Source organism: Mesoplodon bidens, assembly GCF_964165515.1.
Source record: "Mesoplodon bidens genome assembly, chromosome: 2".
Taxonomy (NCBI): domain Eukaryota; kingdom Metazoa; phylum Chordata; class Mammalia; order Artiodactyla; family Ziphiidae; genus Mesoplodon; species Mesoplodon bidens.
The window spans coordinates 154,065,380-154,081,195 of NC_138177.1; the positions used below are offsets into that span (position 1 = coordinate 154,065,380).

The following is a 15,816-nucleotide window of genomic DNA, read 5'->3' on the forward strand; positions in this document are numbered from 1 at the left end:
GCTATACATGTATAATTTGTAAACTTTCCTATATGTAGGATATACTTCAATTAAACAGTTAAAAAGATAAATAGGTAGCAATTAAAATTGTCTTTCACATAGAGAACAGACTTGTGGTTGCCAAGGGGGAGGGCGGTGGGGGAGGGATGGACTGGGAGTTTGGGATTAGTAGATGCAAACTATTACATATAGAATGCAGGAACAACAAGGTCTTACTGTATAGCACAGGGAACTATATTCAATGTCCTGAGATAAACCATAATGGAAAAGAATATAAAAAGGAATATATATATTTGTATAACTGGGTCACTTTTCTGTGCAGCAAAAACGAACACAACAGTTTAAATCAACTATACTTCAGGGCTTCCCTGGTGGCGCAGTGGTTGGGAGTCTGCCTGCTAATGCAGGGGACACGGGTTCGAGCTCTGGTCTGGGAAGATCCCACATGCCGCGGAGCGACTGGGCCCATGAGCCACAACTACTGAGCCTGCGTGTCTGGAGCCTGTGCTCCGCAATAAGAGAGGCCATCACAGTGAGAGGCCCGTGCACCGTGATGAAGAGTGGCCCCCGCTTGCCACAACTAGAGAAAGCCCTTGCACAGAAACGAAGACCCAACACAGCCAAAAATAAATAAATTAATTAATAAATTAAAAAAGAAGGCTCAACATTTAAAAATAAAAATAAAAATAAATCAACTATACTTCAATTAAAAATAAAAAATAAAATTGTCTTTCAGAGTCACAGTCACCCCTGGGTCTGAGCTTCTGCTTCCAGTGAATTAATTCAGTTTATAATTCATCTTGCCACTCCACTTAAAAGATCCAGAATTTTGCTGGAGTCCTTTCTCCTCAAAGGAACAACCTTCACTAACACATGGGAGTTAACAGATGGCTATTCTTTCTTCTCTTGTTCTCTCTGGAACAATCCTCCGGGGTCCATTGGTTTCACTAGGGGGTGGGCACGCACTCAAAGCTAATACCCCTTCTCCATCCTGGGAGACAATGGGAGAGATTAAAGCCATCTTCTTCTTGCTTTCCTTAAACTCCCACAATATTCATAAACCAGACTGAACAGTCTTATGAAAACTTTTATGAGAGAGTCAGGGAAATTCAGAATTACAATCGTAATGAACTTGAACTCTCTTAGAAAGAAAGTACTTGACACTTTGGACTTCACAAGGACTGTAGTCACAACCCTCGTCCCACAGGAGCTCTTTTCCTTGAGGCTCTCCGTCCATAACTCTCTTCCCTGGGAAAACTGTACCCCTTTCCAAGAGAAGGGTCCCATCCTCTGGCCTTTCTGCCTTCTTAGCCCTTGTCTTGTGGTCTTAAGTTCTAGTTAAAGGGAGCAGATGGAACACATGTATTTAGCTCCACTCCCTCACAACATCCCATCATAACTGCAGAAAAAAGGGATTTAAAACCAAAAGCATAAATCCAGAAGACAATAAATGGATGAATGACGATAGCTTTATGAGTTCTTAAAAGGCTGAATCCTAAGTGAGCAGTGGGGAAAGCCAAGAAGCAACCTGATTTACATTACAGAATCCCCAAAAGCAAACAAATTGGTTGCCTGGGGTACTTCTGGAAATGGGGAGTGAAAGCAATGTTAAACATAGAATATTGGTTGCAAATCTGTTAGAAGCAGTTAGATTTCCAGCATCTCTACAGTACTCCACAGTCAGGTGACTGTCCTTTATCTCTCTGTGGGAGACTGGAGGAGTAGTTTAAGGAGAAGATAAAACAGAGGGGTCTCTGAACTGAAGAACACCAGGCACAGTTGAGGGCAGGGTACTATGCTGGAAATGGAGGAGGGAATGGGGCAAGGATCCGTGAAAATTTGCACACTGAACTTGAGACCCCCAATCTTCTTCCCAGAATGCTTCCACACAGGTCTCTACTCCCTGGGTAGCAAATTTGAAAACACTTCTCCAGTGACTACAATCGGCCAAAGAGAAAAAGACCTAAAGATACTGACATGGAAGGTTCTCCAAAGATATGGCCCAGGCAGACCACTACCCACTTCATTATGGGCAGCTCTGGTCCCATGGCACCTAGGGTCTCAGGATCTGGGATTCAATCCCCACCAAGGTCAGGTGGGGAAATAGTTACTTGCCAAAGAGGGCATAGCTTTGAAAACCATAATTGCCTTCTTGGTGATTCTTTAATTGGGGCTTGTAAGAGTGTCCAAACAGTATCCTGATCTGCTACTGATCTACTGAATTATGCGGGCTGAGGGAAGAAGTACCTGTAGCCTGAACAAGAGAAACACTTGTCACTCTGGACTCCATTTGAAGTAAGCAGTTTTTCAGGTCACCTCCAAACTCCGTTGTATCAACACACCCAACTATGGTATATTTGCTTTACAAATCCAAAGGGACTCATCAAGTGCAGTACTTCTTTTTTAATACAGAGGGTCGCAAGTTCAGCAACTTGTTCTTTCCTTTAAAAGGGTCAGCCTAGGGACTTCCCTGGTGGTCCAGTGGTTAAGACTCCACGCTCCCAATGCAGGGGCCACGAGTTTGATCACGGGTCACGGTGTGGCCAAAATAAATAAATAAATAAATAAAAGAATCAGCCCAACATGCTTCAACTAATTCATTGGTGTGGCAGGACTCCTTGTAGATTAGATTACATGATAGATTGCCTATTACTTCCTGCTTAAAACAATAATAATCATTTATTATCTCTCACAGTTCCCATAAGTCAGAAATACAGACAGGGCACAGTGCAGACAGCTTGTCTTTGTGCCATTATGTTGGGAGCCTAACTGAAAGACTCAAAGGCAAAGAGCTGGTCGGTGCTTTGTGACCACCTAGAGGGGTGGGATAGGGAGGGTGGGAGGGAGGGAGACACAAGAGGGAAGAGATATGGGAACATATGTATATGTGTAACTGATTCACTTTGTTATAAAGCAGAAACTAACACACCATTGTAAAGCAATTGTACTCCAATAAAGATGCTGAAAAAAAAAAAAGGCAAAGAGCTGGAATCATCTCAAGGTTATTTACTGCCACGTAGGTCTGGCCAGGGCTGTTGGCCAGAAACCCACATATGACTTCTCTATGTGGCCTGGGCTTTCTCAAAATCTGTTGCCTTGGTATGAAGGGCAAGAGTCCCAAGACAGAGAGAGAGAGCCAGGAAGAAGTCATATGTATTGTCCTTTTATAACCTAGCCTGAGAAGTCACACAGTGTCATATCTGCTGCATTCTATTGGTTGAGGCAGTTATAAAGGACTACTCGTGTTCAAAGGGAGAGCAAATAGACCCCACCTTTCAATGGAAGAATGCCAGTGTGGGATGGGGTATATGTTGGTGGGAGCCACCTTGGAAAATACAATCTACTGTGGTGAGAGAGCCAAAGCCTCTACAGATTGAACAATTGCATAGATCTAAGAGGTGGCATATTCCTCAGATGGGGTGGTAAACTCACACTGCTGTTCTACCAAGGGAAAGCAAATTCCTTCTGATATTTTTGTTTATCAGGATAAATTCCCTCTCCAAAATTATAATGTTAATAGACATATATCATGTGTCAAACACTATCCTGATTAGATTCAATAAGGAAATAACTTCTGGAAAAGCACCTGTAATGAGTATCACTCAGTTTGGAGGTATTAACCTGAAGAAATTAATGGTAATTTACTGTCTTTCTCCCAAACCCATCCATCTTTTGCACCAGCTAGACTGAAATTAAATGGACATGTGGTCTCTTAAATTCTCCCAGAGATGTAATACTGCTACTGATTTATTATTTTGATAGGGAAGAGCTCCAGGAGCTTCCTCTTCTCCACTCTTTTCTCAACAGTCCTTACTTCACTGGTCAGCAAGCCAATGTGAGAATTCTTTCAGTTGCTAAGGGCATCTTTTCCAACTAGACACTCAGAAATGGGGAAACTACTACAGGAGGGGTTTAAGGTTCCATTGGGCCTATGGTGAGACTGAATTAGGTCAAAACTCCATCATTACCTGATCTCTATATGCTTCCACTCTGACAAGTGGCCAACATTATGGGTACTCAGGACATAGTGATAGCTAACAGCTAATGTCCAACTGTTGCCAAAGTGTTTGTGTAGTTTCCCTAGTGTATTGACCCAGGTAAAATGGTAACAGGTCCCTTTGCGGAAAGCCAGAAGATACACATTATACACTTACGGGGCTTTTATAAGCTCCCTCCTCAAGGATACCTGGCCTCTCCATTTTTCCATAGGCTCTAAGTCTTTGAACTAGCTCAGGTCTAGCAATAGAATACAGGGCTACATTTTTGTCTTGATGACATCTGTCTCCAAACCTGGAGAAATTTTGGCTATGCAGCTCAAGCAGGGCTTTAGTGAGCTGCTACTTATCTGGGTTCCTATCCTCAATTAATCACCTCCAAAGATCTTGGTATCCATTCTGTTTACCATAAATTTCAGGTGGGCCACTGTTAAAGGCTACTATTGGAAACGTCCCAACTCCACTGAAGATAGGGAGTACACTTTAGCATTCTTGGCCTCTAGAGAACACCTGCTTAGTCATGTTTTAAGGATTCTAGAACTTCTATAAGAAAGTATGTCTCAAGCCATTGGGTAAAGGGAATGCCTTCAGGGTTCTTCCAGGGACAGGTTGGGAAAAGGGATGACATATTTGGTAATTCATTCCAGAATTCCTTGAGTTTTGGAATCTTTTCTCTACATTATACAAAGGAATTTCTGTCTTCCCAGGTTTTAGGATTGGCCAATATAATGTTTATCTGTTTTAAATATGCCCAGATGCTGCATCCAGGACATTAAATCTAAGATCTGTGGTAGGTGCATGCATGCCAATACATACCACCTGACCCTAAATTACATCTTGGCCTTCTTGATCAAACACTCAATATTTTCATATGGATTCCTCATATTTTTGCCAATGACTGTGTAAGTCCCTTCCTCCAGGTATTATTTGCTCCCTGATGTGATATGATGTACTCCAGATAAACTATGAGATATTCTTGTCAAAATATTTAATGTGAATCTAGACCTACTTTCTAGTTTCCAAGTAGATGAAAATTGTAGAACTTTCTACGAATTGGCTTCAAAAAGTCAATGTCATGGGGAAAAAAGGTAGAGACATTGCTCCAAATGAAAAGAAATTGAATAGACATAATAACCAAATGCAATGCATAAACCTAAATTGGATCTTGGTTAAAAAAAAAAAAAGGAACAGAAGACATTCTTGGGATAACTGGCAAAAATTAAAAATGGACAGAATTTTAGGTGTTTTGAATTATTGTTAATCTTCATTGGTATGAAAATGGTATTGTGGTTATATAGAAGAATATATCACTCTTAGAAGGTGCATGCTCAAATATTTAATGGTGAAGTATCACTATGTCTGCAACATACTTTCAAATGACACAGTGAAAAATGTTTTCAACATTAAGTTTGTGAGATTTGTCTATGTGGTTGTATATAACTTTGGTTTGGCAATTTCCATTGCTGTTTAGTATTCTATTGCATAAATATACTACAATTTCTTTACCCATTTTTCTGCTGATGGACATCTGGATTGTCTCTGGTTTGGTGATACCATGAATAATGATGAACATTCTTATGCTTGTCTTTAATGCTCATGTACATGCATTTCTATCTGGTGTATACCTAGGAGTAGAATTACTGAATTATAGGTATACTTATGTAGCAACATTAGTAGATAATACTAAACCATTTTCCAAAGTAGTTGTATCAATTTACGCTCTTACCAGTTGTGTGTTCCCATTGCTCCACATATTTGCCAACACTTGGATTATCTTTTTTCATTTTAGCCATTCTGGTAGGTGTTCAGTGATGCCTCATTGTGGTTTTTATTTGTATTTCCCCAATTACAAATGAGATTGGGCATCTCTTCATATGTTTGTTAGTCATTTGGGTAGCCTCTTGAAGTGCCTAGTCAGGTCCACATTGTCTGTTTTTCCATTAGCTTGCCTGTCTTTTTCTCATTTTGCAGTTCTTCATATATTCTGAATACAAGCCCTTTATCATGTGTTTCAAATATTTTTCCTTACTCTGCGGTAAGTCTTTCTACTCTGTTAATGGAATCTTTTGATAAACAGTTCTTAAATTTAATCTAATCAGAGTTTACAGATGGCAAACAAACATTTGAAAAGATATTCAACACTATGTATTAGGTGACTGCAAATTAAAACAGCAGTGAGGTACCACTACACCCCTATTAGAATGGCCTAAATCCAAAACCACTGACAACACCAAATGCTAGCAAGGATGTGGAGCAATAGGAGCTCTCATTCATCACTGGTAGGAATGCAAAATGGTTCAGCCACTTTGGAAGACACTTGGCAATTTCTTACAAAACTAAATATACTCTTATCATATGATCATGCTCCTTGGTAATAACTCAAATGGATTGGAAATTTATGTCTACACAAAAACCTGCACACAGATATTTATAGCAACTTTATTTATAATTGCCAAAACTTGGAAGCAACCAAGATGTCCTTCAGTAAGTGAATAGATAAAATAAACTGTGGCACATTCAGGCTCTGAAATACTATTCAGCACTAAAAAGAAATGAGCTAACAAGCCATGAAAAGACAAAAATGCATATTACTAAGTAAAAGAAGTCAATCTGAAAAGGCTACAAACTGTATGATTACAGCTCTATGGCATTCTGGAAAGGGCAAAACTATGGAGACATTAAAAAAAAAAATCATTAGTTTCCAGGAGTTATGTGGGAGCAAGGGATGGATACGCAGAGCACAGAGCATTTTCAAGACAGTGAAACTATTCTGAATTATACTATAATTGTGAATACATGTCATTGTACTTTTGTCAAAACCCATAGAATATGCAACACTAAAATGAACCATAATGTAAATTATGATAATGATCTGTTGGTGTAGGTTCATTGTTTGTTACAAATGTACAGCTCTGGTGCAGGATGTCAAAAGTGGAGGAGGCTAGGTGGGGGACAGGGGTATATGGGAACTCTCTGTACTTTCTGCTCAATTTCGTTGTGAACCTAAAACCGCTCTAAAAAATATAGTCTATTAATTGTTTTAAATAGTTTTACCACAGGACTTTTTGGAGCCATTACTATTTGTTTTGGTTTGGTGGTGTTTTTTTCTTTTTTTTTTTTTTTTTTTTTTTGCCGTGCTGCACAGCTTGCAGGATCTTAGTTCCCCAACCACGGACAGACCCAGGACAACCAGGTGCAGTGAAAGCACCGAGTCCTAACCACTGGGCTGCCAGAGAATTCCTTTTTTTTTTTTTTTTGGATATTATATTCTAGACCTATAAGTACAAGAAGTGATACAACATGCAGTCTTTTCCAAACTTATTTTAGCGTTTTTGTGCTACACCTGTTAGCACCCCATGTGCCTCATAAGCCTGTTCATGAAATGCTCCCCTGAGCGGCTCCAGTCTCCCCACCTGCACTACCATGGCCCTCATTCAGCTCTTGCCCTTCTCTGGTCCCCTAGACTTGGTCTTGTTCTCTCAAACACACTGTTGTCAGCAATGCAAGAGTGAGCCGCCTGAAACTCAGATCTGACCATGTCACTCCACTGTTTACAATGCTTCAGGCTAAACTCCTTCCTAGGGTGAAGGAAGCCCTCCGTGATCTGGCCCAAACCCACTTGAGTCTCACCTCTCACCACACCTTGACTCACATCAGATCTTAGAAACAGAACTGCCTGTGCTTCCTGGAATGTTCTGTGCTCTTGCAGGTTTAGGTCTCTTCCTTCACATGATACTCTCTGGACGACTCTTCTCCTCACCCCCACCTCACCCACTGGTTAACTCCTCCCTGGCCCCCAGGACTCAGCTCAAATGCCTGACCTTAGGAAGGCTTCCCTGACCTTCCTAGCTCCCATAAAACATGTAAAAGAGATTCTAAGTCTGTTGCCCCATGATTCTGTAAGCTTCTTGAGAGCAGGGACTACGTCAGATTCATTTTCTTCTTATCTCTTCTTCCCAAATTCTAAAAGCTGATGGGCCCCAAGGCTCAGTCCTCTTCTCTTTATGCTCTCTCCTTAGGCGATTTCATCTAGTCTCATGGTTTTACATACCATCCACACCCTGATGACTCCCAAACAAATACCTCCACCGAACGATTTCCGACGCAGATGCCTACCTTTGCTCTCATTTTTTTCCAGATCTCCACACGACTGGCTCCTTATTCAGGTCTCAGTTCCAATGTAACCTCCTTCTGACTGTTCCATCCAAACGGTCCCATACCTACCCTCTCCTCTAAACTTGTCTTACCTTGTATTATTACTACCTGAAATTAAATAATTTATTTACTTGTTTATTGTCCATCTCTCCTACCACAGTACCCCATGAGATCAGGGAGTTTTGATTCATTGCTTCATTCCAGAGCCTAAGACAGTGCTTGGCACACTGTAAGCACTTATTAAATATTTGTTGAATGAATTAATACCTAACACATAATGGCACATAATATTTGCTAACATTTGAGTGCAAAGTGCCCTGCGTGCTAAATGCATCACAGGAATTGCTTCATTTAAGCATTACCCTGAGTCCCACTTTACACTAAGACCCAGGGGTTGAGTAGCTTACCCAGGTCACAAAGTACGAAGGGATATGAACACTGGCAGCCTGATCCAGGGCTGACCTTCTTAGCCACTGTGTTATCCTCTCACTTACACCTGGAAGTATTCAAAAGGTGTACTCAAAGGAAGGAGGGGTGTGGACTCAGCTTTTTATTGGTGGGGGGTTGGAGGGGAGTGCTTCTAGTTCTGATGTTCTGGGACTCCAGCAGGTACAGAAATCCAGAGTCCCCTCCCTCACAACTCTAGACACCCCTGGAGAAAGGCCCCTTTTCTGACTGCCTGGGCCTGGGCCTGGCCCCTGGGTATGTTCTGTACAAAGTTTTTTGTTTTTTAATGGAAACACAGTTGATTTACAATGTTGTGCTAATCTCTGCTGTACAGCAAAGTGACTCAGTTATATACATACATACATTCTTTTTTTATATTCTTTTCCATTATGGTTTATCCCAGGAGATTGGATATAGTTCCCTGTGCAGTAGGACCTTTTTTGTTTATCCATCCTAAATGTAATAGTTTTTAAAAATACGGAAAGTGAGGGAACTGCCCCTCGAAAGCAGAAAACCTGTGTGGAACTCACCCTCCTCCAAGAGTGACACAGTGAGAGCAAGCGAGCGGTCCTTCCCTGCAATATTTATTAAGGAATTTACACATACACAGGAGAAAGGCAACCAGGAGTTGTGGTTCCCAAAGATGAAATCTTTTAAGCAAAGTTTTCTTGTTTTAATCTTCAAGTGGGGTGAATGGTGACTAAGAGGAAAACTGCCCAGGCACTCTGCCTCATACACCTGGACAGGTGGGGACACAGAGCAGCCTGGACACACCGGCAGGAGAGAGTGACTGGCAGGGCGGAGAGGGGAAAGGAGGAAGGGAGCTACCAATGAGATTGTACCTTTTTTTAACTAAAGAAAAACTGGCAACAGTTTTAGGCTGTTGATAAATTAACTCCTCTCTGTTGCAAACCTAAAACTAAAAAAACAAAAACAAAAATACCCAGAGCAGATGGGGAGGGAGTGGGAGGCGGAATACACACACACACACACACACACACACACACACACAAGCAGTACACATGTTAAGCTCTGCATTCCCACGGGAGGGGTTGGTCCTCCAGCCACAAAGTCAGATCCTACTGAAGGCAGGATGGAGGCAGGGAAACGGGGGTGTGTTTTTGTGGGGAACCTTTGTAGAGTCTTTGGTGCTAATAAAGGCTGGCCGAAGCAGCAAGTCCTGAAGCCTCAGATCCAGAAAGCAATTCAGGGCAAAGTAGAGTCAAAGTTTTGCTCATCTTCATAGGAGGGTGTTTGCCTCACGCCAGGGCTAGGGCCAACCTGCTCTAAGACCCAAGGAATATTTAATCTGATTTCATTACTTTCTTCATTCCCATAAATCAGGGGAGCATGCATGATGCCTCTGTTTTCACCCCAAATTTAAACATATGGAAATAGCTTATCAGACCTTTCTGAGTCTGATAGGAGGTTTCACCTGGTGGGAAAGGTGCTCAAAGGTGTGCACATTGATCCTGCAGTCTAAGTGCCTTCTGCCAACAGTTGCTAAGGTGCTGGTGCCAGGAGAGGACCAAGGCTGAGGCTGGGGAGGGAGTCAGGAGAGCTGGGGGACAGGCACGACAGAAAACAACAGAGAGGTCCACGTGTTTGGGACGTGGCTGGGCTGGGCAGAATGCCAAGTCCCAAGTGACAGATTGAGCAGTTTCTAAACCAAACGGAGAGAGGTAGGAAAGGGGATAGGGGTGGGGGAGCAGCTGGGGAAAGAGGCAACACGGGGAGAGAGGCGGCTGAGGAGAGTGGCAGTCATCCAGGTGCGTTGTTTTCATTTCCACATCTGAGGGCTGAGAGTTTGATTTGCTGCCTGTCCGTTCCCGCCGTTCATGGACTGTCCATAGCTCAGCATGCTGTTGGCGCCACAGAAGTTCATCCCAGCCATCTGCTGGGTCATCTGAAAGGGAGAGAGGAGACTCTCAGACCAGGCTGTGGGCCTGCGGCCAATTAGAGCAACAGGCAGGGAAGGAGTCCTTCCGCCTGCGGGGAGGGGAGAGTGAGACAAAGGGGAGCTCTGTCGTGGTACATAACTGCCCTGAACCCTCTCGGATCATTCCGAGGATACCAGACCACGAAGATGAAGGACTTGCCAGAAGGGAGATGTTGTCTGAGACCAGTGCTCAGGAAGGGGAAGGGGGAATCCTGGAGCGAGTCAACATAAAAGCGGCATGGGAGGTTAGTCTCTGTTTCTTTTCCAATCTCTCATCCTGAAAAGAAGGGGCCTGTTGTGAACTGGCCGTGGCCAACCCTGAGAGTATAAAGAGAAGCCTCCGCGCTGGCGCTCCTGTCTTATCTCCAGCAGAGTCATTACTGAGTGTCAGGGAAAGTGCTCGAGCAGAGAAGAAGAAGAAGAAGAAAAGGACACTGGACCATTCAGAATGAACAAAGGAAGGCAAAAAAAAAAAAAAAGACCAACATGTCTTCAGGACTTCAGTGTATGAGAAGGGAAATTGCTGGGAGAAAAGAGTCGGTGGCATCAGGCCTGGGTGGGGTTGGGGCCTCTCTATGAATTCAATTGAAAGCCTGGCCTCTGGCAGTGAACAGAAGAAGCTATTTCCCAAAGAAAAATGCCTTATATTTCCCAAGCCTGGTCCATTTTCTGTTTAAGTTCTTTTCCTTTAGGAGAAGGTATAACTATTTTTCTTCCGCCAGCTTTTAAAGAAAATTTCAAATTTACAGAAAGATTGAAAGAATAGTAGAATGAAACCCATATATCGCTCCTTAAATTCACCAATTGTTAACATTTTTGCCTTATTCTCTCTCTGATATATACATATGTGTCAGCTTTTAAAAATTTTTGAAGGGCACTGAAAATTGCACATATCGTGACATTTCACCCCTTAATCAGTCAGGAGTCATAAGAAAGAAGACTTTCCTAGAACCACATTACAACTAATATGTCCAAGACATTTAATATTAACACTATATTCTAATATACATTACGTTTCAATTTTACATCTCTTTAGTCTCCTTTAATCTAGAAGAGTTCCCACATCATTTTTTCCTGACACTGTTTTAAGAGTTCAGGTTGGTTATTTTGCAGAAAATACTTCAATTTAGATTTATCTCATGTTTTCTTATGATTGGATCCAAGTTAAATATTTTGGGCAAAAATTCTATGTAAGTGATAATGTGTCCTTCTTAGTATAAGATACCAGGAAGCACATGAAATTAATGTGACCCACTGTTGATAATTCTATGTTTGATCACTTATCTAAGGTTGTATCCATCATATGTTCTTTCACTGTACTTAATAAGTAATCTGAAGGGTATTTCTTTGAGAATGTGTGAATACCCTGTTCTTTCTACAATTATTAGTTGTCATTCTTCAGTAAAGAAGGCTTTCCCTCCTTCTATCCCACACCCACTTTTTAAAAATATCACTATGGACTCATGGATTTTTTTTCTTGTCTACAGAGTCTAGAAGTTTACTGGGATATGTTAGAGTTGACCATTCTGAGTCAATTTTTCCAGATACACAGTGGGTTCTTTCAATATTATATTCAAGTCTTTTATTTCTAAGAAATGGTTTTGTATTATAGTTTTAAATATATTAATTCTGTTCCACTATTTTGTCATTTTCTTTGGGAGTCTCCAAATACATTTATGTTAGGTCTTCTTTGCCTAACTTCTGCATTACTTTCTCTCTGATGCTTATTACAACTCTCTATATTTAGTTCTCTTCTCTGAGCTGTTTCATGCCTTTCCTCAATGCCAAATATATTTTCAGTTGAATCTATTCTCCTTTGACTAACTTGTAATTCAGTCTATTTCTAAGATAATTGTGTCATTTTTCAATTTGTTTCCTGAGTTCAGTAAACTTTCACTTCATAACTTCCCGTTTTTTGTCCATTTTGCTTGTAAGTTTTTAAATTTCTGATTTAGGCTGTTTTGTCTTATTTGCAAGTGTTTGTTATAGGACATTTAATTCAGATTGGTGGATTGTGTAACAGTTTTCTTCTACTTCGTGACTGCTTTTGGGGGAGAATTTCCACTTCCTGAAATGTTTTGATTTCCATTTTCTATTTTCTTCTCATAGTAGTTTTGTATGAATGTCACCTGCCACTTTCTGTTTAGTTTGTAGTGCTCTATTTTTCCGAATCAGCAATAATACAGACAGGTGAGAGGGTTTGGGGAGACGACTAGATTTGTTAGTACAAGAGCGCCCTCTTCTGTTAGTATAGTGAAATGATAATTTGGTGGGAAGGAGAATGGTGGATCTTCTGATTTTGTGATTCTCTTTTCCACTTCTCATTTCTCATTTCACCACCAGGTCTCCAAAGAGCACCCCCTCCTTCTAGGTCATCCCCATCTCTCCTAGACACAATGCTTTTCCAAAGCTACCACCCATAAACCTATATATTTCAAGTCCCTTGTTTTTGATTCTCCAAGTAACCAGAGTTCTACTCCACAACATCTCAGACCTCTTCTCAGCATGTCTCTAATCAGGACAGGGCTTTCTCTTTCTAGGGGGTGATTTTATCTATGCTCTGTCACCTCTAGCCCCCTGCTCCCTCTCCTCTTTTCACATGGTCTCTCTGTGATGCTGGTCCGCTGGATTTCGGTGTTTATGTGCCTACGGTCATGTAATTTGAGGCTTGTAGTATTCTATTAGATGCGGTAGTCGAGTTATGGGTGCTTTTATTTGCCCTCATTGTTTCTCTGTATAGGTTGTTTTGATGAATGTGTGGAGAGTTTTAGAATTAGGCAGTTACCCTTATTCTACAGGAACCCAAAATGCCCTAGGAAGCCTGAGGTTAGAGAGATCTTCTGTTAAAAAAATAAATAAATGAAGCAAACCCGAGAATGTCTCTGGCAATATCTCATTTACACTTTAAGGATTCAAAGGGTAAGGGAGAGTCACTAAGTGAGACAGACGTGAGGGAGGCTCAAAACTCTTGTCCTGAGTGAAATGGAGCAGCTTACCTGAGTGAGGTTCCACTGCAGCTGCTGAGCTGGCTGAACCCCATACATAGTTTGGGGCATAGCTGCCATGCCTGCCATGTAGCCGGCCTGCTGGGTGGTCATCATTCCGTTTGGCATACCCATCATGGATGCCTGCATGCCACCCATATAGCCTGCAGGCATGGCCATGGGGGCAACCATACCAGAAGCTCCTGGCTGAGCTACCATGCCTACTGGTGGGGGCATCATGCTCCCCATTAGGCTGTTAGGAGGTGTAACCCCAGGGAAGCTGGGGTAGGCTGTGGGATATGCCATCTGAGCAGGAGCCATGAACATTGCTGCCAAGAAAACATACATACAGATCTGTTAAAGAGGAATGTGTATGACGTGAGTCCAAACTCTCACTGGCTGCTCCTTTCCAGCTAGAATTCCTCAGGATTACTCAACTCAGAATGCTCTTTTACACAGCAAAACGGTTAGACAGAGCCCCTACAAGACTTGCTATGGCTTCCAGCAGGCTGATGACCCAGCCACTTCCCCTTTAGGGTCCAGATCCGGACCCTGAGTCAGACTTCACAGAGCTGTGATGCCAGACCCCGCAGAAGTATGGCTCTGAGTTACGTTAATCTCTATCTCCTGATACTCGGTAGCTTCACAAGGAATGTCATGTTCAGGTTTGTTTGGAGTATGATGTCCTGGCCCCCAGAGCAACTGCCCCTGTCGCAACAAATGATTCCTGCATGTAAGGCTTCATGTCTCTGTCCGGCGCATTGCCATGACCCCCATGAACTCTACCTTGGGCAGGCATCTGAGGCGTCTGGGATCCATACAGTGAAAGGATGGAGTCTTTAGAGAGCTGCTTCTTGCCTGTTTCTTCTGATTTGCTCCCTGGCTCTGGAAACAGGTTTAGGTTTTCGGGAACAGAGCCGGCACTCCCCGTGGTTGGCATGGAACCTACAACCTTAGGGCAAAGAGGGCGGGGGGGTGGGGATTGGAATGGTCCTCATGGGGGTCTCTGTAAGGACCTCCCGCCTCTCTCTGCCACTTCTAACATTTGCAATAAGAATTCGTGGCTCGAGTTAAGAGCTTCCTGACACTTTTACCATACAAATATCTGGAAACACCTGATAGTTAAGCTCTGGTACAATTCTTTGTTCTTTAGCAAAACAATGTGATTCGGTGGAAAACTAACACATAAACAAATAAAAATGACCTACAACCGATGCATCCAGAGAGAACTGAATTAAGATCCCAGTGCCACCACTTACTAGTTGTGCAACGAAAAGCTAGTCACATTAACTTTTCTGAACTAACATTTCCTCATCTATAAAAGATCCATTTTGCAGGGTTGTGGTGAGTATTTTAAATCATAAATGAAATATACAAAATGAGGTACAGAATCACCTAGCACTGTGCCTGTTGTATACAGCAGGTATTCCACAAATGGTAGCCATTAAAGGTTTCAAGTCTTTCCTACTTACAAACTCTCTGGCAATAACTCAGGCTGAGGAGCTGACCTACAGGATCAGCCTTTACAATCTGACACACCTTCAACAGAAGTCCACTCAAAGGGCCCACTCTTTTTGGGCAGGAGACAACATGGAATGAATAGTAACCTTAGGCTGTAACAGAGATGATAACGTTAAAGGAAGAATCAAGAAAACCGAAGTCCAATTCCACCAAGGAAGCATGACTTGGTTCCATGATTAAGTTATCAAAATCACCCTTTCCAGAATGCTCTTTAATCCTGAGGCACCCACACGACTCACCTTTCTGGAAACTGAAGAAGAGGGAGATGGAACAGAGGCCAAAAGATCTAAATCCTTCTCTAGGGTATTACTGGTCTTACTACTTGCAATGGAGCAGGACACAGGAGCATCTGGAAAGACAGATCAAAGTTAAAACGTAGCGCTGCTCATTAAGCCCATTCCTTCCTTCTATTCTAGTCACAAAGCAGCGAAGGCCCACATGCTCCATCATGGACCCAGAAATCTATGCTCTGGAACCACCCAGCTTGGATGCGGCATCTCACAAGAGGTCTCACCCCACATTCCCCAGAACAGACTGGAGAAGCCTGTAGCCCAGCTTTCAGGCAAAGGACAGCAGAAACCCAGGCTTGAAGGCTACGTTAGCACCACCACAAGGGGGCTGGCTGGCTCCTTTCGGGCTATGTGAGGGGCAAAGCTGTGTAGGACTCATTTTCAGAGAGAAATGAAAAGTACAGACATTAGAAGCCGAAGTAGCCAATAACCTAAATCAGCAGGAATGGACTGAAACAAAGTATAGCCATCAGTACTGTGAAAGG

The 15,816-nt window shown here is 42.3% G+C and overlaps 1 protein-coding gene across 1 annotated transcript in view; it reads right to left on the reverse strand.

The window, feature by feature from the left end:
- Positions 1 to 9,164: 9,164 nt before the first annotated feature.
- SMAP2 (small ArfGAP2) overlaps positions 9,165 to 15,816 on the reverse strand; it is a 48,614-nt gene continuing 41,962 nt past the window's right edge. Inside the window, exons 7-10 of the mRNA XM_081225246.1 lie at positions 15,281 to 15,390; positions 14,307 to 14,472; positions 13,533 to 13,849; positions 9,165 to 10,503 (exon numbers count right to left, since the gene is read on the reverse strand). Coding sequence (XP_081081372.1) covers positions 10,378 to 10,503; positions 13,533 to 13,849; positions 14,307 to 14,472; positions 15,281 to 15,390 — 719 coding nt within the window. The 3' untranslated portion in view covers positions 9,165 to 10,377. The remainder of the gene's footprint in view (positions 10,504 to 13,532; positions 13,850 to 14,306; positions 14,473 to 15,280; positions 15,391 to 15,816) is intronic.